The sequence below is a fragment of the Morus notabilis genome, unplaced genomic scaffold (assembly GCF_000414095.1).
Source record: "Morus notabilis unplaced genomic scaffold, ASM41409v2 Scaffold698, whole genome shotgun sequence".
NCBI classification, from domain to species: domain Eukaryota; kingdom Viridiplantae; phylum Streptophyta; class Magnoliopsida; order Rosales; family Moraceae; genus Morus; species Morus notabilis.
Window position 1 is genome coordinate 629,287 of NW_010358448.1, and position 23,740 is coordinate 653,026.

General features: G+C 46.0%; 1 protein-coding gene across 1 annotated transcript; it reads right to left on the reverse strand.

The window, feature by feature from the left end:
- Positions 1-22,714: 22,714 nt before the first annotated feature.
- On the reverse strand, positions 22,715-23,666 carry LOC21403629. Its single transcript, XM_024161974.1, has 3 exons — positions 23,219-23,666; positions 22,967-23,086; positions 22,715-22,795 (listed from the first exon to the last, which is right to left on the reverse strand). The coding sequence occupies exons 1-3, from the start codon at positions 23,366-23,368 to the stop codon at positions 22,715-22,717; spliced, it is 351 nt and encodes a 116-aa protein (XP_024017742.1). The 5' UTR covers positions 23,369-23,666.
- Positions 23,667-23,740: the final 74 nt, after the last annotated feature.

Sequence of the window (23,740 nt, forward strand, 5' to 3'; positions counted from 1 at the left end):
GTTTTGGGTTTAGGGTTTCAGGTTTAGGGTTGAGGGTTTAGGGGTTAGGGGTTAGGGTTTAGAGTTTAGGGGTTAGGTTTTACAGTTTAGTGGGGTTTTGGGGTTAGGGGTTAGGGGTAGGGGTTAGTGTTTAGAGTTTAGGGTTTAGGGGTGAGAGTTTAGGGTTTTGGTGTTGGGGTTAGGGTTTAAAGTTTAAGGTTTTAAGGGTTAGGGTTTAGCATTTAGGCTTTAGGGTTTTAGGGTTTAGGAGTTAGGGTTTAGGGTTAAGGTTTAGGGGTTAGAGTTTAGGGTTTAGGGATTCAGGGTACTGGTTTTGGGGTGTGGGGTTAGGGTTTCAGGTTTAGGGGTTTGGGTTTAGGGTTTAGGGGTTAGAGTTTAGGGTTTATGGGTTGGGGGTTGGGGTTTAAGGTTTAGGGTTTTAAGGGTTAGGGTTTCGGGTTGAGGCTTGTAGGGTTTAGGGATTGGGTTTTAGGGTTTAGGGATTCAGGTTACTGGTTTTGGGATGTGGGTTTAGGGTTTCAGGTTTAGGGTTTTGGGTTTAGGGTTTAGGATTTAGGGTTAAGGGGTTAGTGGTTTGGGGTTAGGGGTTAGGGTTTTAAGGTTCACGGGTTAGGGGTTAGTGTTTAGGGTTTTGGGGTTAGGGGTTAGGGGTTAGGTTTTAGGGGTTAGGGGTATGGGTTAGTGTTTAGGGTTAAGGTTTAGGGGTTAGAGTTTAGGGTTTTGGGGTTAGGGGTTAGGGGTTAGGGGTTAGGGGTTAGGGGTTAGGGGTTAGGGGTTAGGGGTTAGGGGTTAGGGGTTAGGGGTTAGGGGTTAGGGGTTAGGGGTTAGGGGTTAGGGGTTAGGGGTTAGGGGTTAGGGGTTAGGGGTTAGGGGTTAGGGTTTAGGGTTTATGGGTTAGGTTTTACGGTTTAATTGTTTGGCGTTAGGGTTTAGGGGTTAGGGTTTTAAGTTTCAGGGGTTAGGGGTTAGTGTTTAGGGTTTTGGGGATAGGGGTTAGGGGTTAGGGGTAGGGGTTAGTGTTTAGGTTAGGCTTTCGGGTTTAGGGGTTAGGGTTTACTGTTTAGGGGTTAGAGTTTAGGGTTAAGGGTTAGGGGTTGGGGTTTAAGGTTTAGGGTTTTAAGGGTTAGGGTTTCGGGTTTCGGCATGTAGGGTTTAGGGTTAAGGGGTTAGGGGTTGGGCTTTAGGGTTTAGGGTTTCAGGTTTCGGGTTTTGGGATTTGGGTTTGGGGTTTCAGGTTTAGGGTTTTGGGTTTAGGGTTTCAGGTTTAGGGTTGAGGGTTTAGGGGTTAGGGGTTAGGGTTTAGAGTTTAGGGGTTAGGTTTTACAGTTTAGTGGTTAGGGGTTAGGGTTTAGGGCTTAGTGGTTTGGGGTTAGGGGTTAGGGGTTAGGGTTTTAGGGTTTAGGGTTTAGGGGTTAGTGTTTGGCGTTTAGGGGTAAGGGCTTTGGGGTTTGGGGTTTGGGAATAGGGTTTTGGGGTTAGGGGTTAGGGGTTAGGGGTAGGGTTAGTGTTTAGAGTTTAGGGTTTAGGGGTTAGAGTTTAGGGTTTTGGGGTTGGGGGTTAGGGTTTAAACTTTAAGGTTTTAAGGGATAGGGTTTAGGATTTAGGCTTTAGGGTTTTAGGGTTTAGGAGTTAGGGTTTAGGGTTAAGGGGTTAGGGGGTGGGTTTGTGGGTTTAGGGGTTAGGGTTTACGGTTTAGGGGTTAGGGTTTAGAGTTTAGGGTTTATGGGTTGGGGGTTGGGGTTTAAGGTTTAGGGTTTTAAGTGTTAGGGTTTAGGGTTTAGGCTTGTAGGGTTTAAGGTTAAGGGGTTAGGGGTTAGGCTATAGGGTTTAAGGATTCAGGTTTCGGGTTTTGGGATTTGGGGTTGGGGTTTCAGGTTTAGTGTTTTGGGTTTAGGGTTGAGGGTTTAGGGTTAAGGGTTTAGGGGTTAGGGGTTAGGGGTTAGGGTTTAGAGGTTAGAGGTTAGGTTTTACAGTTTAGTGGTTAGGGGTTAGGGTTTAGGGCTTAGTGGTTTGGGGTTAGGGGTTAGGGTTTAGGGTGTAGGGTTTAGGGGTTAGGGGTTAGTGTTTAGTGTTTAGGGTTTAGGGGTTAGGGGTTAGAGTTTAGGGTTTATGGGTTAGGGGTTGGGGTTTAAGGTTTAGGGTTTTAAGGGTTAGAGTTTAGGGTTTAGGTTTGTAGGGTTTAGGGTTAAGGGGTTAGGGGTTGGGCTTTAGGGTTTAGGGTTTCAGGTTTCAGGTTTTGGGATTTGGTTTTAGGGTTTCAGGTTTAGGGTTTTGGGTTTAGGGTTTTTGGTTTAGGGTTTAGGGGTTAGGGGTTAAGGTTTAGGGTTTAGGGGTTAGGTTTTACTGGTTAGGGGTTCGGGTTTAGGGTTTAGGGGTTAGGGGTTAGTGTTTAGGGTTTAGGGTTTAGGGGTTAGAGTTTAGGGTTTTGGGGGTTAGGGTTTAAGGTTTAAGGTTATAAGGGTTAGGGTTTTGGATTTAGGCTTTAGGGTTTTTGGGTTTAGGAATTAGGGTTTAGGGGTAAGGGGTTAGGAGTTGGGCTTTCGGGTTTAGGGGTTAGGGTTTGTGGTTTAGGGGTTAGGGGTTAGAGTTTAGGGTTTATGGGTTGGGGATTGGGGGGTTAGGGTTTCGGGTTTAGGCTTGTAGGGTTTAGGGTTAACGGGTTAGGGATTGGGGTTTAGGGTTTAGGGATTCAAGTTTCGGGTTTTGGGATTTGGGTTTGGGGTTTCAGGTTTAGGGTTTTGGGTTTAGGGTTTAGGGTTTAGGGTTTAGGATTTAGGGTTAAGGGGTTAGTGGTTTGGGGTTAGGGGTTAGGGTTTTAGGGTTCAGGGGTTAGGGGTTAGTGTTTAGGGTTTTGGGGTTAGGGGTTAGAGGTTAGGGGTTAGGTGTTAGGGGTTAGGGGTACGGGTTAGTGTTTAGGGTTAAGGTTTAGGGGTTAGAGTTTAGGGTTTTGGGGTTGGGGGTTACGGTTTAAGGATTATGGTTTTAGTGGTTGGGTTTATGATTTAGGCTTTAGGGTTTTAGGGTTTAGGGGTTAGGGGTTCGGGGTTAGGGGTTAGGGTTTAGGGTTTAGGGGTTAGGTTTTACGGTTTAATTGTTTGGCGTTAGGGTTTAGGGTTTAGGGGTTAGGGTTTTAGGGTTCAGGGGTTAGGGGTTAGTGTTTAGGGTTTTGGGGATATGGGTTAGGGGTTGGGGGTAGGAGTTAGTGTTTAGGTTGGGCTTTCGGGTTTAGGGGTTAGGGTTTACGGTTTAGGGGTTAGAGTTTACGGTTAAGGGTTAGGGGTTGGGGTTTAAGGTTTAGGGTTTTAAGGGTTTGGGTTTAGGGTTTCGGCTTGTAGGGTTTAGGGTTAAGGGGTTAGGGGTTGGGCTTTAGGGTTTAGGGTTTCAGGTTTCGGGTTTTGGGATTTGGGTTTGGGGTTTCAGGTTTAGGGTTTTGGGTTTAGGGTTTTGGGTTGAGGGTTTAGGGTTTAGGGGTTAGGGGTTAGGGGTTAGGGTCTAGAGTTTACGGGTTAGGTTTTACAGTTTAGTGGTTAGGGGTTAGGGCTTAGGGCTTAGTGGTTTGGGGTTAGGGTTTTAGGGTTTAGGGTTTAGGGTTAGGGGTTAGTGTTTGGCGTTTAGGGGTAAGGGCTTTGGGGTTTGGGGTTTGGGAATAGGGTTTTGGGGTTAGGGGTGAGGGGTTAGGGGTAGGGTTAGTGTTTAGAGTTTAGGGTTTAGGGGTTAGAGTTTAGGGTTTTGGGGTTGGGTGTTAGGGTTTAAAGTTTAAGGTTTTAAGGGTTAGGGTTTAGGATTTAGGTTTTAGGGTTTAGGAGTTAGGGTTTAGGGTTAAGGTGTTAGGGGGTGGGTTTTCGGGTTTAGGGGTTAGGGTTTACGGTTTAGGGGTTAGGGTTTAGAGTTTAGGGTTTATGGGTTGGGGGTTGGGGTTTAAGGTTTAGGGTTTTAAGGGTTAGGGTTTCGGGTTTAGGCTTGTAGGGTTTAGGGTTAAGGGGTAAGGATTGGGTTTTAGGGTTTAGGGATTCAGGTTACGGGTTTTGGGATTTGGGTTTAGGGTTTAAGGTTTAGGGTTTTGGGTTTAGGGTTTAGGATTTAGGGTTAAGGGGTTAGTGGTTTGGGGTTAGGGGTTAGGGTTTTAGGGTTCACGGGTTAGGGGTTAGGGTTTAGGGTTTCAGGGTTTAGGGGTTAGGGGTTTCGGGTTAGGGGTTAGGGTTTAGGGTTTAGGGGTTAGGTTTTACGGTTTAATTGTTTGGCGTTAGGGTTTAGGGGTTAGGGTTTTAGTGTTCAGGGGTTACGGGTTAGTGTTTAGGGTTTTGGGGATAGGGGTTAGGGGTTAGGGGTATGGGTTAGTGTTTAGGTTGGGCTTTCGGGTTTAGGGGTTAGGGTTTACTATTTAGGGGTTTGAGTTTAGGGTTAAGGGTTAGGGGTTGGGGTTTAAGGTTTAGGGTTTTAAGGGTTAGGGTTTAGGGTTTCGGCATGGAGGGTTTAGGGGTAAGGGGTTAGGGGTTGGGCTTTAGGGTTTAGGGTTTCAGGTTTCGGGTTTTGGGATTTGGGTTTGGGGTTTCAGGTTTAGGGTTTTGGGTTTAGGGTTTTACGTTTAGGGTTTAGGGTTTAGGGTTTAGGGGTTAGGGGTTAGGGTTTAGAGTTTAGGGGTTAGGTTTTACAGTTTAGTGGTTAGGGGTTAGGGTTTAGGGCTTAGTGGTTTGGGGTTAGGGGTTAGGGTTTTAGGGTTTAGGGTTTAGGGGTTAGTGTTTGGGGTTTAGGGGTAAGGGGTTTGGGGTTTGGGGTTAGGGTTTTGGGGTTAGGGGTTAGGGGTTAGGGGTAGGGTTAATGTTTAGAGTTTAGGGTTTAGGGGTTAGAGTTTAGGGTTTTGGGGTTGGGGGTTAGGGTTTAGAGTTTAAGGTTTTAAGGGTTAGGGTTTAGGATTTAGGCTTTAGGGTTTTAGGGTTTAGGAGTTAGGGTTTAGGGTTAAGGGGTTAGGGGGTGGGTTTTCGGGTTTTCGGGTTTGGGGTTGGGGTTTCAGGTTTAGGGTGTTGGGTTTAGGGTTTAGGGTTAAGGGTTTTGGGGTTAGGGGTTAGGGGTTAGGGTTTAGAGGTTAGAGGTTAGGTTTTACAGTTTAGTGGTTAGGGGTTAGGGTTTAGGGCTTAGTGGTTTGGGGTTAGGGGTTAGGGTTTAGGGGTTGTGGTTGGGGTTAGGGTTTAGGGTGTAGGGTTTAGGGGTTAGGGGTTAGTGTTTAGGGTTTAGGGGTTAGGGGTTAGAGTTTAGGGTTTATGGGTTAGGGGTTGGGGTTTAAGGTTTAGGGTTTTAAGGGTTAGAGTTTAGGGTTTAGGTTTGTAGGGTTTAGGGTTAAGGGGTTAGGGGTTGGGCTTTAGGGTATAGGGTTTCAGGTTTCAGGTTTTGCGATTTGGTTTTAGGGTTTCAGGTTTAGGGTTTTGGGTTTAGGGTTTTTGGTTTAGGGTTTAGGGTTTAGGGGTTAGGGGTTAAGGTTTAGGGTTTAGGGGTTAGGTTTTACTGGTTAGGGGTTAGGGTTTAGGGGTTAGTGGTTAGGGGTTAGGGGTTAGGGTTTTAGGGTTTAGGGGTTAGGGGTTAGAGTTTAGGGTTTTGGGGGTTAGGGTTTAAGGTTTAAGGTTTTAAGGGTTAGGGTTTTGGATTTAGGCTTTAGGGTTTTTGGGTTTAGGAATTAGGGTTTAGGGTTAAGGGGTTAGGAGTTGGGCTTTCGGGTTTAGGGGTTAGGGTTTGTGGTTTAGGAGTTAGGGGTTAGAGTTTAGGGTTTATGGGTTGGGGATTGGGGTTTAAGGTTTAGGGTTTTCAGGGTTAGGGTTTCGGGTTTAGGCTTGTAGGGTTTAGGGTTAACGGGTTAGGGATTGGGGTTTAGGGTTTAGGGATTCAAGTTTCGGGTTTTGGGATTTGGGTTTGGGGTTTCAGGTTTAGGGTTCTGGGTTTAGGGTTTTGGGTTTAGGGTTTAGGATTTAGGGTTAAGGGGTTAGTGGTTTGGGGTTAGGGGTTAGGGTTTTAGGGTTCAGGGGTTAGGGGTTAGTGTTTAGGGTTTTGGGGTTAGGGGTTAGAGGTTAGGGGTTAGGTGTTAGGGGTTAGGGGTACGGGTTAGTGTTTAGGGTTAAGGTTTAGGGGTTAGAGTTTAGGGTTTTGGGGTTGGGGGTTACGGTTTAAGGATTATGGTTTTAGTGGTTTGGGTTTACGATTTAGGCTTTAGGGTTTTAGGGTTTAGGGGTTTGGGTTTAGGGGTTAGGGTTTAGGTTTTAGGGGTTAGGTTTTACGGTTTAATTGTTTGGCGTTAGGGTTTAGGGGTTAGGGGTTAGGGTTTTAGGGTTCAGGGGTTAGGGGTTAGTGTTTAGGGTTTTTGGGATATGGGTTAGGGGTTAGGGGTAGGAGTTAGTGTTTAGGTTGGGCTTTCGGGTTTAGGGGTTAGGGATTACGGTTTAGGGGTTAGAGTTTAGGGTTAAGGGTTTGGGGTTGGGGTTTAAGGTTTAGGGTTTTAAGGGTTAGGGTTTAGGGTTTCGGCTTGTAGGGTTTAGGGGTAAGGGGTTAGGGGTTGGGCTTTAGGGGTTAGGGTGTCAGGTTTCGGGTTTTGGGATTTGGGTTTGGGGTTTCAGGTTTAGGGTTTTGGGTTGAGGGTTTACGGTTTAGGGGATAGGGGTTAGGGTTTAGAGTTTAGGGGTTAGGTTTTACAGTTTAGTGGTTAGGGGTTAGGGTTTAGGGCTTAGTGGTTTGGGGTTAGGGGTTTGGGTTTAAGGGTTTAGGGTTTAGGGTTTAGGGGTTAGTGTTTGAGGTTTAGGGGTAAGGGGTTTGGGGTTAGGGTTTTGGGGTTAGGGGTAGGGGTTAGTGTTTAGAGTTTAGGGTTTAGGGGTTAGGTTTTACAGTTTAGTGGTTAGGGGTTAGGGTTTAGAGTTAGGGGGTGGGTTTTCGGGTTTCGTGGTTAGGGTTTACGGCTTAGGGGTTAGGGTTTAGGGCTTAGTGGTTTGGGGTTAGGGGCTTTAGGGTTTTAGGGTTTAGGAGTTAGGGTTTAGGGTTAAGGGGTTAGGGGGTGGGTTTTCGGGTTTCGTGGTTAGGGTTTACGGTTTAGGGGTTAGGGTTTAGAGTTTAGGGTTTATGTGTTGGGGGTTGGGGTTTAAGGTTTAGGGTTTTAAGGATTAGGGTTTCGGGTTTAGACTTGTAGGGTTTACGGTTAAGGGGTTAGGGATTGGGTTTTATGGTTTAGGGATTCAGGTTACGGGTTTTGGGATTTGGGTTTAGGGTTTCAGGTTTAGGGTTTTGGGTTTTGGGTTTTGGATTTAAGGTTAAGGGGTTAGTGGTTTGGGGTTAGGGGTTAGGGTTTTAGGGTTCAGGGGTTAGCGGTTAGTGTTTAGGGTTTTGGGGTTAGGGGTTAGGGGTTAGGTGTTAGGGGTTAGGGGTACGGGTTAGTGTTTAGGGTTAAGGTTTAGGGGTTAGAGTTTAGGGTTTTGGGGTTGGGGGTTACGGTTTAAGGTTTATGGTTTTAGTGGTTTGAGTTTAGGATTTAGGCTTTTGGGTTTTAGGGTTTAGATGTTAGGGGTTTCGGGTTAGGTGTTAGGGTTTAGGGTTTAGGGGTTAGGTTTTACGGTTTAATTGTTTGGCGTTAGGGTTTAGGGGTTAGGGGTTAGGGTTTTAGGGTTCAGGGGTTAGTGTTTAGGGTTTTGGGGATAGGGGTTAGGGGTTAGGGGTAGGGGTTAGTGTTTAGGTTGGGCTTTCGGGTTTAGGGGTTAGGGTTTACTCTTTAGGGGTTAGAGTTTAGGGTTAAGGGTTGGGGGTTGGGGTTTAAGGTTTAGGGTTTTAAGGGTTAGGGTTTAGGGTTTCGGCTTGTAGGGGTTAGGGTTAAGGGGTTAGGGGGTGGGCTTTAGGGTTTAGGGTTTCAGGTTTCAGGTTTTGGGATTTGGTTTTAGGGTTTCAAGTTTAGGGTTTAGGGTTTTTGGTTTAGGGTTTAGGGTTTAGGGGTTAGGGGTTAAGGTTTAGGGTTTAGGGGTTAGGTTTTACTGGTTAGGGGTTCGGGTTTAGGGTTTAGGGGTTAGTGGTTTGGGGTTAGGGGTTAGGGTTTTAGGGTTTAGGGGTTAGGGGTTAGTGTTTAGGGTTTAGGGTTTAGGGGTTAGAGTTTAGGGTTTTGGGGGTCAGGGTTTAAGGTTTAAGGTTTTAAGGGTTAGGGTTTAGGGTTTTGAGTTTAGGGGTTAGGTTTTACAGTTTAGCGGTTTGGGGTTAGGGCTTAGGGCTTAGTGGTTTGGGGTTAGGGGTTAGGGTTTTAGGGTTTTGGGTTTAGGGGTTAGGGGTTAGTGTTTGGGGTTTAGGGGTAAGGGGTTTGGGGTTTGGGTTTAGGGTTTTGGGGTTAGGGGTTAGGGGTTAGGGGTAGGGGTTAGTGTTTAAGGTTTTAAGGGTTAGGGTTTAGGATTTAGGCTTTAGGGTTTTAGGGGTTAGGAGTTAGGGTTTAGGGTTAAGGCATTAGGGGGTGGGTTTTCAGGTTTCGGGGTTAGCGTTTACGGTTTAGGGGTTAGGGTTTAGAGTTTAGGGTTTATGGGTTGGGGGTTGGGGTTTAAGGTTTAGTGTTTTAAGGGTTAGGGTTTAGGGTTTAGGCTTGTAGGGTTTAGGGTTAAGGGGTTAGGGGTTAGGCTATAGGGTTTAGGGTTTCAGGTTTTGGGTTTTGGGATTTGGGTTGGGGTTTCAGGTTTAGGATTTTGGGTTTAGGGTTTAGGGTTTAGGGTTTAGGGTTTAGGGTTAAGGGTTTAGGGGTTAGGGGTTAGGGTTTAGAGGTTAGAGGTTAGGTTTTTACAATCTAGTGGTTAGGGGTTAGGGTTTAGGGCTTAGTGGTTTGGGGTTAGGGGTTAGGGTTTAGGCATTAGGGGTTAGTGTTTAGGGTTTAGGGGTTAGGGGTTTGGGGTTAGGGTTTTGGGGTTAGGGGTTAGGGTTTAGGTTTAGGGGTTAGTGTTTAGAGTTTAGGGTTTAGGGGTTAGAGTTTAGGGTTTTGGGGTTGGGGGTTAGTGTTTAAAGTTGAAGGTTTTAAGGGTTAGGGTTTAGGATTTTGGGTTTAGGGTTTAGGGTTAAGGGGTTAGGGGGTGGGCTTTCGGGTTTAGGGGTTAGTGTTTACGGTTTAGGGGTTAGGGTTTAGAGTTTAGGGTTTATGGGTTGGGGGTTGGGGTTTCAGGTTTAGGGTTTTAAGGGTTAGGGTTTAGGGTTTAGGCTTGTAGGGTTTAGGGTTAAGGGGTTAGGGGTTGGGCTCTAGGGCTTAGGGCTTCAGGTTTCGGGTTTTGGGATTTGGGTTTAGGGTTTCAGGTTTAGAGTTTTGGGTTTTAGGTTTAGGGTTTACGATTTAGGGTTAAGGGTTTATGGGTTAGGGGTTAGGGTTTAGGGGTTAGGTTTTACGGTAATATTTCGGGGTTAGGGTTTAGGGGTTAGGTTTTACGGTTTAATATTTCAGGGTTAGGGTTTAGGGGTTAGTGGTTTGGGGTTAGGGGTTAGGGTTTTATGGTTCAGGGGTTAGTGTTTAGGGTTTTGGGGTTAGTGGTCAGGAGTTAGGGGTTGGGGTTAGTGTTTAGGTTGGGCTTTCGGGTTTAGGGGTTAGGGTTTACGGTTTGGGGTTAGAGTTTAGGGTTTTGGGGTTAGTGGTCAGGCGTTAGGGGTTGGGGTTAGTGTTTAGGTTGGGCTTTCGGGTTTAGGGGTTAGGGTTTACGGTTTTGGGGTTAGAGTTTAGGGTTTATGGGTTAGGGGTTGGGGTTTAAGTTTAGGGTTTTAAGGGTTAGGATTTAGGGTTTAGGGTTTAGGCTTGTAGGGTTTAGGGTTAAGGGGTTAGGGGTTGGGCTTTAGGGTTTAGGGTTTCGGGTTTCGGCGTTTGGGATTTGGGTGTGGGGCTTCAAGTTTAGGGTTTTGGGTTTAGGGTTGAGGGTTTAGGGTTAAGGGTTTAGGGGTTAGGGGTTAGGGGTTAGGGTTTAGAGTTTAGGGGTTAGGTTTTACATATTAGTGGTTATGGGTTAGTGTTTAGGGCTTAGTGGTTTGGGGTTAGGGGTTAGGGTTTTAGGGTTTAGGGGTTAGGGTTTGGGGTTAGGGTTTTGGGGTTAGGGGTATGGGGTTAGGTGTAGGGGTTAGTGTTTAGAGTTTAGGGTTTAGGGGTTAGAGTTTAGGGTTTTGGGGTTGGGGGTTAGGTTCAAAAGTTTTAGGTTTTAAGGGTTATGGTTTAGGATTTAGGCTTTAGGGTTTTAGGCTTTAGGGGTTAGGGTTTAGGGTTAAGGAGTTAGGGGGTGGGCATCCGGGTTTAGGGGTTAGGGTTTACGGTTTAGGGGTTAGGGTTTAGAGTTTAGGGTTTATGGGTTGGGGGTTGGGGGTTGGGGGTTGGGGTTTAAGGTTTAGGGTTTTAAGGGTTAGGGTTTAGGGTTTAGGCTTGTAGGGTTTAGGGTTAAGGGGTTAGGTGTTGGGCTCTAGGGTTTAGGGTTTCAGGTTTCGGGTTTTTGGATTTGGGTTTAGGGTTTCAGGTTTAGGGTTTTGGGTTTAGGGTTTACGATTTAGGGTTACGGGTTTAGGGGTTAGGGGTTAGGGGTTAGGGTTTAGGGTTTAGGGTTTAGGGGTTAGGTTTTATGGTTTAGTTGTTAGGGGTTAGGGTTTAGGGGTTAGTTCTTTGGGGTTAGGGTTTTAGGGTTCAGGGGTTAGGGGTTAGTGTTTAGGGTTTTGGGGATATGGGTTAGGGGTTGGGGGTAGGAGTTAGTGTTTAGGTTGGGCTTTCGGGTTTAGGGGTTAGGGTTTACGGTTTAGGGGTTAGAGTTTACGGTTAAGGGTTAGGGGTTGGGGTTTAAGGTTTAGGGTTTTAAGGGTTTGGGTTTAGGGTTTCGGCTTGTAGGGTTTAGGGTTAAGGGGTTAGGGGTTGGGCTTTAGGGTTTAGGGTTTCAGGTTTCGGGTTTTGGGATTTGGGTTTGGGGTTTCAGGTTTAGGGTTTTGGGTTTAGGGTTTTGGGTTGAGGGTTTAGGGTTTAGGGGTTAGGGGTTAGGGGTTAGGGTCTAGAGTTTACGGGTTAGGTTTTACAGTTTAGTGGTTAGGGGTTAGGGCTTAGGGCTTAGTGGTTTGGGGTTAGGGTTTTAGGGTTTAGGGTTTAGGGTTAGGGGTTAGTGTTTGGCGTTTAGGGGTAAGGGCTTTGGGGTTTGGGGTTTGGGAATAGGGTTTTGGGGTTAGGGGTGAGGGGTTAGGGGTAGGGTTAGTGTTTAGAGTTTAGGGTTTAGGGGTTAGAGTTTAGGGTAGTGTTTAGGGTTTAGGGGTTAGGTTTTACGGTTTAATTGTTAGGGGTTAGGGTTTATGGGTTAGTTGTTTCGGGTTAGGGGTTAGGGGTTAGTGTTTAGGGTTTTGGGGTTAGGGGTTAGGGGTTAGGGGTAGGAGTTAGTGTTTAGGTTGGGCTTTCTGGTTTAGGGGTTAGGGTTTACGGTTTAGGGGTTAGAGTTTAGGGTTAATGGGTTAGGGGTTGGGGTTTAAGGGTTAGGGTTTAGGGTTTAGGCTTGTAGGGTTTAGGCTTAAAGGGTTAGGGGTTGGGCTTTAGGGTTTAGGGTTTCAGGTTTCGGCTTTTGGGATTTGGGTTTGGGGTTTCAGGTTTAGGGTTTTGGGTTTAGGGTTGAGGGTTTAGGGTTTAGGGTTTAGGGGTTATGGGTTAGGGGATAGGGTTTAGAGTTTAGGGGTTAGGTTTTACAGTTTAGTGGTTAGGGGTTAGAAGGGTTTAGGGGTTAGGGCTTAGTGGTTTGGGGTTAGGGGTTAGGGGTAGGAGTTAGTGTTTAGGTTGGGCTTTCGGGTTTAGGGGTTAGGGCTTAGTGGTTTGGGGTTAGGGGTTAGGGGTAGGAGTTAGTGTTTAGGTTGGGCTTTCGGGTTTAGGGGTTAGGGCTTAGTGGTTTGGGGTTAGGGGTTAGGGGTAGGAGTTAGTGTTTAGGTTGGGCTTTCGGGTTTAGGGGTTAGGGCTTAGTGGTTTGGGGTTAGGGGTTAGGGGTAGGAGTTAGTGTTTAGGTTGGGCTTTCGGGTTTAGGGGTTAGGGCTTAGTGGTTTGGGGTTAGGGGTTAGGGGTAGGAGTTAGTGTTTAGGTTGGGCTTTCGGGTTTAGGGGTTAGGGCTTAGTGGTTTGGGGTTAGGGGTTAGGGGTAGGAGTTAGTGTTTAGGTTGGGCTTTCGGGTTTAGGGGTTAGGGCTTAGTGGTTTGGGGTTAGGGGTTAGGGGTAGGAGTTAGTGTTTAGGTTGGGCTTTCGGGTTTAGGGGTTAGGGCTTAGTGGTTTGGGGTTAGGGGTTAGGGGTAGGAGTTAGTGTTTAGGTTGGGCTTTCGGGTTTAGGGGTTAGGGCTTAGTGGTTTGGGGTTAGGGGTTAGGGGTAGGAGTTAGTGTTTAGGTTGGGCTTTCGGGTTTAGGGGTTAGGGCTTAGTGGTTTGGGGTTAGGGGTTAGGGGTAGGAGTTAGTGTTTAGGTTGGGCTTTCGGGTTTAGGGGTTAGGGCTTAGTGGTTTGGGGTTAGGGGTTAGGGGTAGGAGTTAGTGTTTAGGTTGGGCTTTCGGGTTTAGGGGTTAGGGCTTAGTGGTTTGGGGTTAGGGGTTAGGGGTAGGAGTTAGTGTTTAGGTTGGGCTTTCGGGTTTAGGGGTTAGGGCTTAGTGGTTTGGGGTTAGGGGTTAGGGGTAGGAGTTAGTGTTTAGGTTGGGCTTTCGGGTTTAGGGGTTAGGGCTTAGTGGTTTGGGGTTAGGGGTTAGGGGTAGGAGTTAGTGTTTAGGTTGGGCTTTCGGGTTTAGGGGTTAGGGCTTAGTGGTTTGGGGTTAGGGGTTAGGGGTAGGAGTTAGTGTTTAGGTTGGGCTTTCGGGTTTAGGGGTTAGGGCTTAGTGGTTTGGGGTTAGGGGTTAGGGGTAGGAGTTAGTGTTTAGGTTGGGCTTTCGGGTTTAGGGGTTAGGGCTTAGTGGTTTGGGGTTAGGGGTTAGGGGTAGGAGTTAGTGTTTAGGTTGGGCTTTCGGGTTTAGGGGTTAGGGCTTAGTGGTTTGGGGTTAGGGGTTAGGGGTAGGAGTTAGTGTTTAGGTTGGGCTTTCGGGTTTAGGGGTTAGGGCTTAGTGGTTTGGGGTTAGGGGTTAGGGGTAGGAGTTAGTGTTTAGGTTGGGCTTTCGGGTTTAGGGGTTAGGGCTTAGTGGTTTGGGGTTAGGGGTTAGGGGTAGGAGTTAGTGTTTAGGTTGGGCTTTCGGGTTTAGGGGTTAGGGCTTAGTGGTTTGGGGTTAGGGGTTAGGGGTAGGAGTTAGTGTTTAGGTTGGGCTTTCGGGTTTAGGGGTTAGGGCTTAGTGGTTTGGGGTTAGGGGTTAGGGGTAGGAGTTAGTGTTTAGGTTGGGCTTTCGGGTTTAGGGGTTAGGGCTTAGTGGTTTGGGGTTAGGGGTTAGGGGTAGGAGTTAGTGTTTAGGTTGGGCTTTCGGGTTTAGGGGTTAGGGCTTAGTGGTTTGGGGTTAGGGGTTAGGGGTAGGAGTTAGTGTTTAGGTTGGGCTTTCGGGTTTAGGGGTTAGGGCTTAGTGGTTTGGGGTTAGGGGTTAGGGGTAGGAGTTAGTGTTTAGGTTGGGCTTTCGGGTTTAGGGGTTAGGGCTTAGTGGTTTGGGGTTAGGGGTTAGGGGTAGGAGTTAGTGTTTAGGTTGGGCTTTCGGGTTTAGGGGTTAGGGGTTAAGGGTTAGGGGGTGGGCTTTGGGTTTAGGGTTTCAGGTTTAGGGTTTTGGGTTTAGGGTTTTGGATTTAGGATTTAGGGTTAAGGGTTTAGGGATTAGGGGTTAGGGTTTAGGGGTTAGGTTTTACGGTTTAATTGTTCGGGGTTAGGGTTTAGGGGTTAGTGGTTTGGGGTTAGGGGTTAGGGTTTTAGGGTTCCGGGGTTATGGGTTTGTGTTTAGGGTTTTGGGGTTAGGGGTTAGGGGTTAAGGGTGTGGGTAAGTGTTTAGCGTTAAGGGTTTAGGGGTTAGAGTTTTGGGTTTTTGGGTTGGGGGTTACGGTTTAAGGTATAAGGTTTTAAGGGTTAGGGTTTAAGATTTAGGCTTTAGGTGTTTAGGGTTTAGGAGTTTGGGTTTAGGGTTAAGGGGTTAGGGGTTGGGCTTTCGGGTTTAGTGGTTAGGGTTTACGATTTAGTGGTTAGGGTTTAGAGTTTAGGGTTTATGGGTTGGGGGTTGGGGTTTAAGGTTTAGCGTTTTAAGTTGTAGGGTTTTGCGTTAAGGGGTTAGGGGTTGGGCTTTAGGGTTTAGGGTTTCCGGTTTCGGCTTTTGGGATTTGGGTTTGGGGCTTCAGGGTTAGGGTTTTGGGTTTAGGGTTGAAGGTTTAGGGTTAAGGGTTTAGGGATTAGGGGTTCGTGGTTAGGGTTTAGAGTTTAGGGGTTAGGTTTTACATTTTAGTGGTTAGGGGTTAGGGTTTAGGGCTTAGTGGTTTGGGGTTTGGGGTTAGGGTTTTAGGGTTTAGGGGTTAGGGTTTTGGGTTTAGGGGTTTGTTGTTTGGGGTTAGGGTTTTGGGGTTATGGGTTGGGGGTTAGGGGTTAGGGGTATGGGTTAGTGTTTAGAGTTTAGGGTTTAGGGGTTAGAGTTTAGGGTTTTGGGGTTGGGGTTGGTGTTTAAAGTTTAAGGTTTTAAGGGTTATGGTTTGGGATTTAGGCTTTAGGGTTTTAGGGTTTAGGAGTTAAGGTTTCGGGTTAAGGGGTTAGGGGGTGGGCTTTCGGGTTTAGGTGTTAGAGTTTACGGTTTAGGGGTTAGGATTTAGAGTTTAGGGTTTATTTGTTGGGGGTTCGGGTTTAAGGTTTAGGGATTTAAGGGTTAGGGTTTAGGCTTGTAGGGTTTCGGGTTATGGGGTTAGGGGTTGGGATTTAGGGTTTACGGTTTCAGGTTTCGGGTTTGGGGATTTGGTTTTGGGGTTTCAGGTTTAAGGTTTTGGGTTTAGGGTTGAGGGTTTAGGGTTAAGGGTTTTGGGGTTGGGGTTAGGGGTTAGGGTTTAGGGTTAGTGGTTTGGGGTTTGGGGTTAGGGGCTAGAGTTTTAGGGTTTAGGGGTTAGGGGTTAGTGTTTAGGGTTTAGGGGTTAGGGGTTTGGGGTTTGGGGTCAGGGTTTTGGGGTTAGGGGTTAGGGGTTAGGGGTAGGGGTTGGTGTTTAGAGTTTAGGGTTTAGGGGTTAGAGTTTAGGGTTTAGGTGTTGGTGGTTAGGGTTTAAAGTTTAAGGTTTAAGGGTTATGGTTTAGGATTTAGGCTTTAGGGTTTTAGGGTTTAGGAGTTAGGGTTTAGGGTTAAGGGGATAGGGGGAGGGCTTTCGGGTTTAGGGGCTAGGGTTTACGGTTTAGGTGTTAGGGTTTAGAGTTTAGGTTTTATGGGTTGGGGGTTGGGGTTTAAGGTTTAGGGTTTTAAGGGTTTGGGTTTAGGGTTTAGGCTTGTTGGGTTTAGGGTTAAGGGGTTATGGGTTGGGCTTTAGGGTTTAGGGTTTCAGGTTTCGGGTTTTGGGATTTGGGTTTAATGTTTCAGGTTTAGGGTTTATGGATTAGGGTTTTGGGTTTAGGATTTCGGGTTAAGGGTTTAGGGGTTAGCAGTTAGGGTTTAGGGGTTAGGTCTTACGGTTTAATTGTTAGGGGTTAGGGTTTAGGGGTTAGTGGTTTGGGGCTAGGGGTTAGGGTTTTAGGGTTCCGGGGTTAGTGTTTAGGGTTTTGGGGTTAGGGGTAGGGGTTAGTGTTTAGGTTTAAGGGTTTAGGGGTTAAAGTTTAGGGTTTTGGGCTTGGGGGTTACGGTTTATGGTATAAGGTTTTAAGGGTTAGGGTTTAGGATTTAGGCTTTAGGGTTTTAGGGTTTAGGAGTTAGGGTTAAGGGTTAAGGGGTTAGGGGGTGGGCTTTTGGGTTTAGGGGTTAGGGTTTACGGTTTAGCTGTTAGGGTTTAGGGTTTAGGGTTTAGGGTTTAGGGTTTATGGGTTGGGGGTTGGGGTTTAAGGTTTAGAGTTTTAAGGGTTAAGGTTTAGGGTTTAGGCTTGTAGGGTTTAGGGTTAAGGGGTTATGGGTAGGGCTTTAGGGTTTAGGGTTTCAGGTTTCGGGTTTTGGGACTTGGGTTTAGGGTTTCAGGTTTAGGGTTTTGGGTTTAGTGTTTTGGGTTTAGGATTTAGGGTTAAGAGTTTAGGGGTTAGGGGTTAGGGGTTAGGTGTTAGTGTTTAGGGGTTAGGTTTTACGGTTTAATTGTTAGGGGTTAGGGTTTAGGGGTTAGTGGTTTGGGGTTAGGGGTTAGGGTTTTAGGGTTCCGGGGTTATGGGTTAGTGTTTAGGGTTTTGGGGTTAGGGGTTAGGGGTTAGGGGTTAGGGGTAGGGGTAAGTGTTTAGGGTTAAGGGTTTAGGGGTTAGAGTTTAGGGTTTTGGGGTTGGGGGTTACGGTTTAAGGTATGAGGTTTTAAGGGTTAGGGTTTAAGATTTAGGCTTTAGGGTTTTGAGGGTTTAGGAGTTAGGGTTTAGGGTTAAGGGGTTAGGGGTTGGGCTTTCGGGTTTAGGGGTTAGGGTTTACGATTTAGTGGTTAGGGTTTAGAGTTTAGGGTTTATTTATTGGGGGTTGGGGTTTAAGGTTTAGCGTTTTCAGGGTTAGGGTTTAGGCTTGTAGGGTTTTGGGTTAAGGGGTTAGGGGTTGGGCTTTAGGGTTTAGGGTTTCCGGTTTCGGCTTTTGGGATTTGGGTTTGGGGATTCAGGGTTAGGGTTTTGGGTTTAGGGTTTTGGGTTTAGGTTTGAAGGTTTAGGGTTAAGGGTTTTGGTGTTAGGGGTTCGGGGTTAGGGTTTAGAGTTTAGGGGTTAGGTTTTACAGGGTTTTAGGGTTTAGGAGTTAGGGTTAAGGGTTTCAGGTTGAAGGTTTTGGGGTTAAGGGTTAGGGTTTAGGGCTTAGTGGTTTGGGGGTAGGGGTTAGGGTTTAGAAGTTTAAGGTTTTAAGGGTTATGGTTTAGGATTTAGGCTTTAGGGTTTGAAGGGTTAAGGGTTAGGGTTTAGGGCTTAGTGGTTTGGGGGTAGGGGTTAGGGTTTAGAAGTTTAAGGTTTTAAGGGTTATGGTTTAGGATTTAGGCTTTAGGGTTTGAAGGGTTAAGGGTTAGGGTTTAGGGCTTAGTGGTTTGGGGGTAGGGGTTAGGGTTTAGAAGTTTAAGGTTTTAAGGGTTATGGTTTAGGATTTAGGCTTTAGGGTTTGAAGGGTTAAGGGTTAGGGTTTAGGGCTTAGTGGTTTGGGGGTAGGGGTTAGGGTTTAGAAGTTTAAGGTTTTAAGGGTTATGGTTTAGGATTTAGGCTTTAGGGTTTGAAGGGTTAAGGGTTAGGGTTTAGGGCTTAGTGGTTTGGGGGTAGGGGTTAGGGTTTAGAAGTTTAAGGTTTTAAGGGTTATGGTTTAGGATTTAGGCTTTAGGGTTTGAAGGGTTAAGGGTTAGGGTTTAGGGCTTAGTGGTTTGGGGGTAGGGGTTAGGGTTTAGAAGTTTAAGGTTTTAAGGGTTATGGTTTAGGATTTAGGCTTTAGGGTTTGAAGGGTTAAGGGTTAGGGTTTAGGGCTTAGTGGTTTGGGGGTAGGGGTTAGGGTTTAGAAGTTTAAGGTTTTAAGGGTTATGGTTTAGGATTTAGGCTTTAGGGTTTGAAGGGTTAAGGGTTAGGGTTTAGGGCTTAGTGGTTTGGGGGTAGGGGTTAGGGTTTAGAAGTTTAAGGTTTTAAGGGTTATGGTTTAGGATTTAGGCTTTAGGGTTTGAAGGGTTAAGGGTTAGGGTTTAGGGCTTAGTGGTTTGGGGGTAGGGGTTAGGGTTTAGAAGTTTAAGGTTTTAAGGGTTATGGTTTAGGATTTAGGCTTTAGGGTTTGAAGGGTTAAGGGTTAGGGTTTAGGGCTTAGTGGTTTGGGGGTAGGGGTTAGGGTTTAGAAGTTTAAGGTTTTAAGGGTTATGGTTTAGGATTTAGGCTTTAGGGTTTGAAGGGTTAAGGGTTAGGGTTTAGGGCTTAGTGGTTTGGGGGTAGGGGTTAGGGTTTAGAAGTTTAAGGTTTTAAGGGTTATGGTTTAGGATTTAGGCTTTAGGGTTTGAAGGGTTAAGGGTTAGGGTTTAGGGCTTAGTGGTTTGGGGGTAGGGGTTAGGGTTTAGGGGTTAGGGGTTAGTGTTTAGGGTTTTGGGGTTAGGGGTTAGGGGTTAGGGGTTAGGGGTAGGAGTTAGTGTTTAGGTTGGGCTTTCAGGTTTAGGGGTTAGGGTTTACGGTTTAGGGGTTAGAGTTTAGGGTTTATGGGTTAGGGGTTGGGGTTTAAGGGTTAGGGTTTAGGGTTTAGTCTTGTAGGGTTTAGGCTTAAAGGGTTAGGGGTTGGGCTTTAGGGTTTAGGGTTTCAGGTTTCGGCTTTTGGGATATGGGTTTGGGGTTTCAGGTTTAGGGTTTTTGGTTTAGGGTTGAGGGTTTAGGGTTGAGGGTTTAGGGTTTAGGGGTTAGGGATAGGGTTTAGAGTTTAGGGGTTAGGTTTTACAGTTTAGTGGTTAGGGGTTAGGGTTTAGGGCTTAGTGGTTTGGGGTTAGGGGTTAGGGTTTTAGGGTTTAGGGTTTAGGAGTTTGGGGTTAGTGTTTGGGGTTTAGGGGTAAGGGGTTTGGGGTTACGGTTTTGGCGTTAGGGGTTAGGGTTTAGGGGTAGGGGTTAGTGTTCAGAGTTTAGGATTTAGGGGTTAGAGTTTAGGGTTTTGGGGTTGGGGGTTAGGGTTTAAAGTTTAAGGTTTTAAGGGTTAGGGTTTAGGATTTAGGCTTTAGGGTTTTAGGGTTTTAGGGTTTAGGAGTTAGGGTTTAGGGATAAGGGGTTAGGGGGTGGGCTTTCGAGTTTAGGGGTTAGGGTTTATGGTTTAGGGGTTAGGGTTTAGAGTTTAGGGTTTAGTGGTTGGGGGTTGGGGTTTAAGGTTTAGTGTTTTAAGGGTTAGTGTTTAGGGTTTAGGCTTGTAGGGTTTAGGGTTAAGGGGTTATGGGTTGGGCTTTAGGGTTTAGGGTTTCAGGTTTCGGGTTTTGGGATTTGGGTTTAGGGTTTCAGGTTTAGTGTTTTGGGTTTAGGGTTTTGGGTTTAGAATTTAGGGTTAAGGGTTTAGGGGTTATGGGTTAGGGTTTAGGGTTTAGGGGTTAGGTTTTACGGTTTAATTGTTAGGGGTTAGGGGTTAGGGTTTAGGGGTTAGTGGTTTGGGGTTAGGGGCGAGGTTAGGGGTGAGTGTTTAGGGTTTTGGGGTTAGGGGTTAGGGGTAGGGGTTAGTGTTTAGGGTTAAGGGTTTAGGGGTTAGAGTTTAGGGTTTTGGGGTTGGGGGTTACGGTTTAAGGTATAAGGTTTTAAGGGTTAGGGTTTAGGCTTGTAGGGTTTTGTGTTAAGGGGTTAGGGGTTGGGCTTTAGGGTTTAGGGTTTCAGGTTAGGGGTTGGGCTTTCGGGTTTAGGGGTTAGGGTTTACGATTTAGTGGTTAGGGTTTAGAGTTTAGGGTTTATTTATTGGGGGTTGGGGTTTAAGGTTTAGCGTTTTAAGGGTTAGGGTTTAGGCTTGTAGGGTTTTGTGTTAAGGGGTTAGGGGTTGGGCTTTAGGGTTTAGGGTTTCCGGTTTCGGCTTTTGGGATTTCGGTTTGGGGATTCAGGGTTAGGGTTTTGGGTTTAGGGTTTTGGGTTTAGGGTTGAAGGTTTAGGGTTAAGGGTTTAGGTGTTAGGGGTTCGGGGTTAGGGTTTAGAGTTTAGGGGTTAGGTTTTACATTTTAGTGGTTAGGGATTAGGGTTTAGGGCTTAGTGGTTTGGGGTTTGGGGTTAGGGTTTTAGGGTTTAGGGGTTAGGGGTTAGGGGAGTGTTTGGGGTTTATGGGTTTGTTGTTTGGGGTTAGGGTTTTGGGGTTAGGGGTTAGGGGTAGGGGTTAGTGTTCAGAGTTTAGGGGTTAGAGTTTAGGGTTTTGGGGTTGGGGGATAGGGTTTAAAGTTTAAGGTTTTAAGGGTTATGGTTTAGGATTTAGGCTTTAGGGTTTTAGGGTTTAGGAGTTAGGATTTAGGGTTAAGGGGTTAGGGGGTGGGCTTTCGGGGTTAGGGGTTAGAGTTTACAGTTTAGGGGTTAGGGTTTAGAGTTTAGGGTTTTTGGGTTGGGGGTTGGGGGTTCGGGTTTAGGGTTTAGGGTTTTAAGGGTTAGGCTTTAGGGTTTAGGCTTGTAGGGTTTAGGGTTAAGGGGTTAGGGGTTGGGCTTTAGGGTTTAGGGTTAAGGGTTTTAGGGTTAGGGGTTAGGGTTTAGTGTTTAGGGGTTAGGTTTTACAGTTTAGTGGTTAGGGGTTAGGGTTTAGGGGATAGTGGTTTGGGGTTAGGGGTTAGGGTTTTAGGGTTTAGGGGTTAGGGGTTAGTGTTTAGGGTTTAGGGGTTAGGGATTTGTGGTTTAGGGTTTGGGTTTTGGGGTTAAGGGTTAGTGGTTAGGGGTAGGGGTTAGTGTTTAGAGTTTAGGGTTTAGGGGTTAGAGTTTAGGGTTTTGGGGTTGGGGGTTAGGGTTTAAAGTTTAAGGTTTTAAGGGTTAGGGTATAGGATTTAGGCTTTAGGGGTGGGCTTTCGTGTTTAGGGGTTAGGGTTTACAGTTTAGGTTTTAGGGTTTACGGTTTAGGGTTTATGGGTTGGGGGTCTGGGTTTAAGGTTTAGGGTTTAGGCTTAAGGGGTTAGGGGTTGGGCTTTAGGGTTTAGTGTTTCAGGTTTCGGGTTTTGGGATTTGGGTTTAGGGTTTTAGGTTTAGGGTTTTGGGTTTAGGGTTTTGGGTTTAGGATTTAGGGTTAAGGGTTTAGGGGTTAGGGGTTAGGGTTTAAGGGTTAGGTTTTACGGTTTAATTGTTAGGGGTTAGGGTTTAGGGGTTAGTGGTTTGGGGTTAGGGGCGGGGTTAGGGGTTAGTGTTTAGGGTTTTGGGGTTAGGGGTTTGGGGTAGGGGTTAGTGTTTAGGGTTTTGGGTTTAGGGGTTAGAGTTTAGGGTTTTGGGGTTGGGGGTTACGGTTTAAGGTATAAGGTTTTAAGGGTTAGGGTTTAGGATTGAGGCTTTAGGGTTTTAGGGTTTTAGGGTTTTGGAGTTAGGGTTTAAGGTTAAGGGGTTAGGGGTTGGGCTTTTGGGTTTAGGGGTTAGGGTTTACGGTTTAGGGGTTAGAGTTTAGGGTTTTGGGGTTGGGGGTTACGGTTTAAGGTATAAGGTTTTAAGGGTTAGGGTTTAGGGTTTAGGCTTGTAGGGTTTAGGGTTAAGGGGTTTAGGGCTTTAGGGTTTAGGGTTTCAGGTTTCGGGTTTTGGGATTTGGGTTTGGGGTTTCAGGTTTAGGGTTTTGGGGTTAGGGTTTAGGGTTTAGGGTTTAGGGTTTAGTGTTTAGGGTTAAGGGTTTTAGGGGTTAGGGGTTAAGGTTTAGGGTTTAGGGGTTAGGTTTTACAGTTTTATTGTTAGGGGTTACGGTTTAGGGGTTAGTGGTTTGGGGTTAGGGGTTAGGGTTTTTGGGTTGAGGGGTTAGGGGTTAGTGTTTAGGGTTTTAGGGTTAGGGGTTAGGGGTTAGGGGTAGGGGTTAGTGTTTAGGTTGGGCTTTCGGGTTTAGGGGTTAGGGTTTACGGTTTAGGGGTTATACTTTAGGGTTTATGGGTTAGGGGTTGGGGTTTAAGGTTTAGGGATTTAAGGGTTAGGGTTTAGGTTTTCAGTTTGTAGGGTTTAGGGTTAAGGGGTTAGGGGTTGGACTTTTGGGTTTAGGGTTTCTGGTTTTGGGTTTTGGGATTTGGGTTTGGGGTTTCAGGTGTAGGGTTTTGGGTTTAGGGTTTTGTGTTTAGGGTTGAGGGTTTAGGGTTAAGGGTTTAGGGGTTAGGGGTTAAGGGTTAGGGGTTAGGGTTTAGAGTTTAGGGGTTAGGTTTTAGGGTTTAGGGGTTAGTGGTTTGGGGTTAGGGGTTAGGGTTTTAGGGTTTAGGGGTTAGGGGTTAGTGTTTGGGTTAGGGGTTAGGGGTTTGGGGTTTGGGGTTTGGGGTTTGGTGTTAGGGTTTTGTGGTTAGGGGTTAGGGGTTAGGGGTAGGGGTTAGTGTTTAGTATTTAGGGTTTAGGGTTTAGGGGTTAGAGTTTGGGGTTTTGGGGTTGGGGGTTAGGGTTTAAAGTTTAAGGTTTTAAGGGTTAGGGTTTAGGATTTAGGCTTTAGGGTTTTAGGGTTTAGGCTTAAGGGGTTAGGGGGTGGGCTTTCGGGTATAGGGGTTAGGGTTTAGAGTTTAGGGTTTATGGGTTGGGGGTTGGGTTTAAGGTTTAGGGTTTTAAGGGTTAGGGTATAGGGTTTAGGCTTCTAGGGTTTAGGGTTAAGGGGTTAGGGGTTGGGCTTTAGGGTTTAGGGTTTCAGGTTTCGGGTTTTAGGATTTGGGTTTGGGGTTTCAGGTTGAAGGTTTTGGGTTTAGGGTTGAGGGTTAAGAGTTTTGGGGTTAGGGGTTAGGGTTTAGTGTTTTGGGGTTAGGTTTTACAGTTTAGTGGTTAGGGGTTAGGGCTTAGGGGTTAGTGGTTTGGGGTTAGGGGTTAGGGTTTTAGGGTTTAGGGGTTAGGGGTTAGTGTTTAGGGTTTAGGGGTTTGGGGTTTGGGGTTAGGGTTTTGGGGTTAGGGGTTAGGGGTTAGGGGTTAGTGTTTAGACTTTAGGGTTTAGGAGTTAGAGTTTAGGGTTATGGGGTTGGTGGTTAGGGTTTCAAGTTTAAGGTTTTAAGGGTTGGGGTTTAGGATTTAGGCTTTAGGGTTTTAGGGTTTAGGAGTTAGGGTTTAGGGTTAAGGGGTTAGGGGGTGGGCTTTCCGGTTTGGGGGTGTAAAAACTAAGCATACCGTGTATTCAAGGTTCGAGAAGGGCCTTCCACGTCACGCAAAACAAAAGGACGGCCATTAATGTAGACTACCTGTTTGGAGGAAAGAAAAGAAGATTATTATTGGTAACCAAAACGCAGGCATGATCAATGATATCAATGAATAATAATAAGCTAATAATATCAATGAATGACGAGTAGAACATAATAATGGAGATACATAGTATAGAAATGAAATGAAGAAAGAAGAAGTGAAGAGATTACGGGTTCTTCGCGGAGACTAATCCAAAGAAGACGGGAAGTCTTGGCATTAATATGATTGAGAACATTGCGGATCCCATCCATGGTAGGAATTGCAACTCCATGGACATGTAAACACTCTGCCTAATTATTTGTATTTTTTTGGGCAATAATATTGGAATGTAATCAGTAAAGTAAAAAAGAAAGAAGAGAGAAATTAAAATTAACGATAATTAGTGGGCAGGGAAGGAAAAGAGAAGAAGAAAAAGAGGAGACCTGACGGTAGTTGGGAGCGCCGTCGATGTGAGGAGAGAGGCGCTTGTTGTGGCAGCCAGGAAAGTGATCGCTCTTCAGAATCGTCTTCTTCCCAAGCACTGCTCCTCCTCTTTCCTTCACTATTGCCTTGGCTGCTTCAGCTTCTGACATCTCCGTTCCTCTCTCTCACTCTCAATCTCAATCTTCTCTTTCTTTATGTTATCTTTTCTCTAACAAATCAACAAATAACAAATGGATAGATTTTGTCTCCAATGTCTTCTCTCTACTACTCTTCTACTTATACTAGTTACATTATTACACAACACATTAATTGAATCATAATACACACACATATATCTCTATATATAAATAGTTAATTTGCAGAGCAGAGGCCTAGAGCCAGAGGCCGAATTTCTCATTCTCATGCCCCTCTCCCTCAAGAGTCAATCCTCACCACCTCAACGTGAAAATCGCTCTCTCTCTCTCTCTCTGATTTATTATTAAAACTGTTATCCTCTCTCCTCCTCTTTTTTTTTTTTTTTT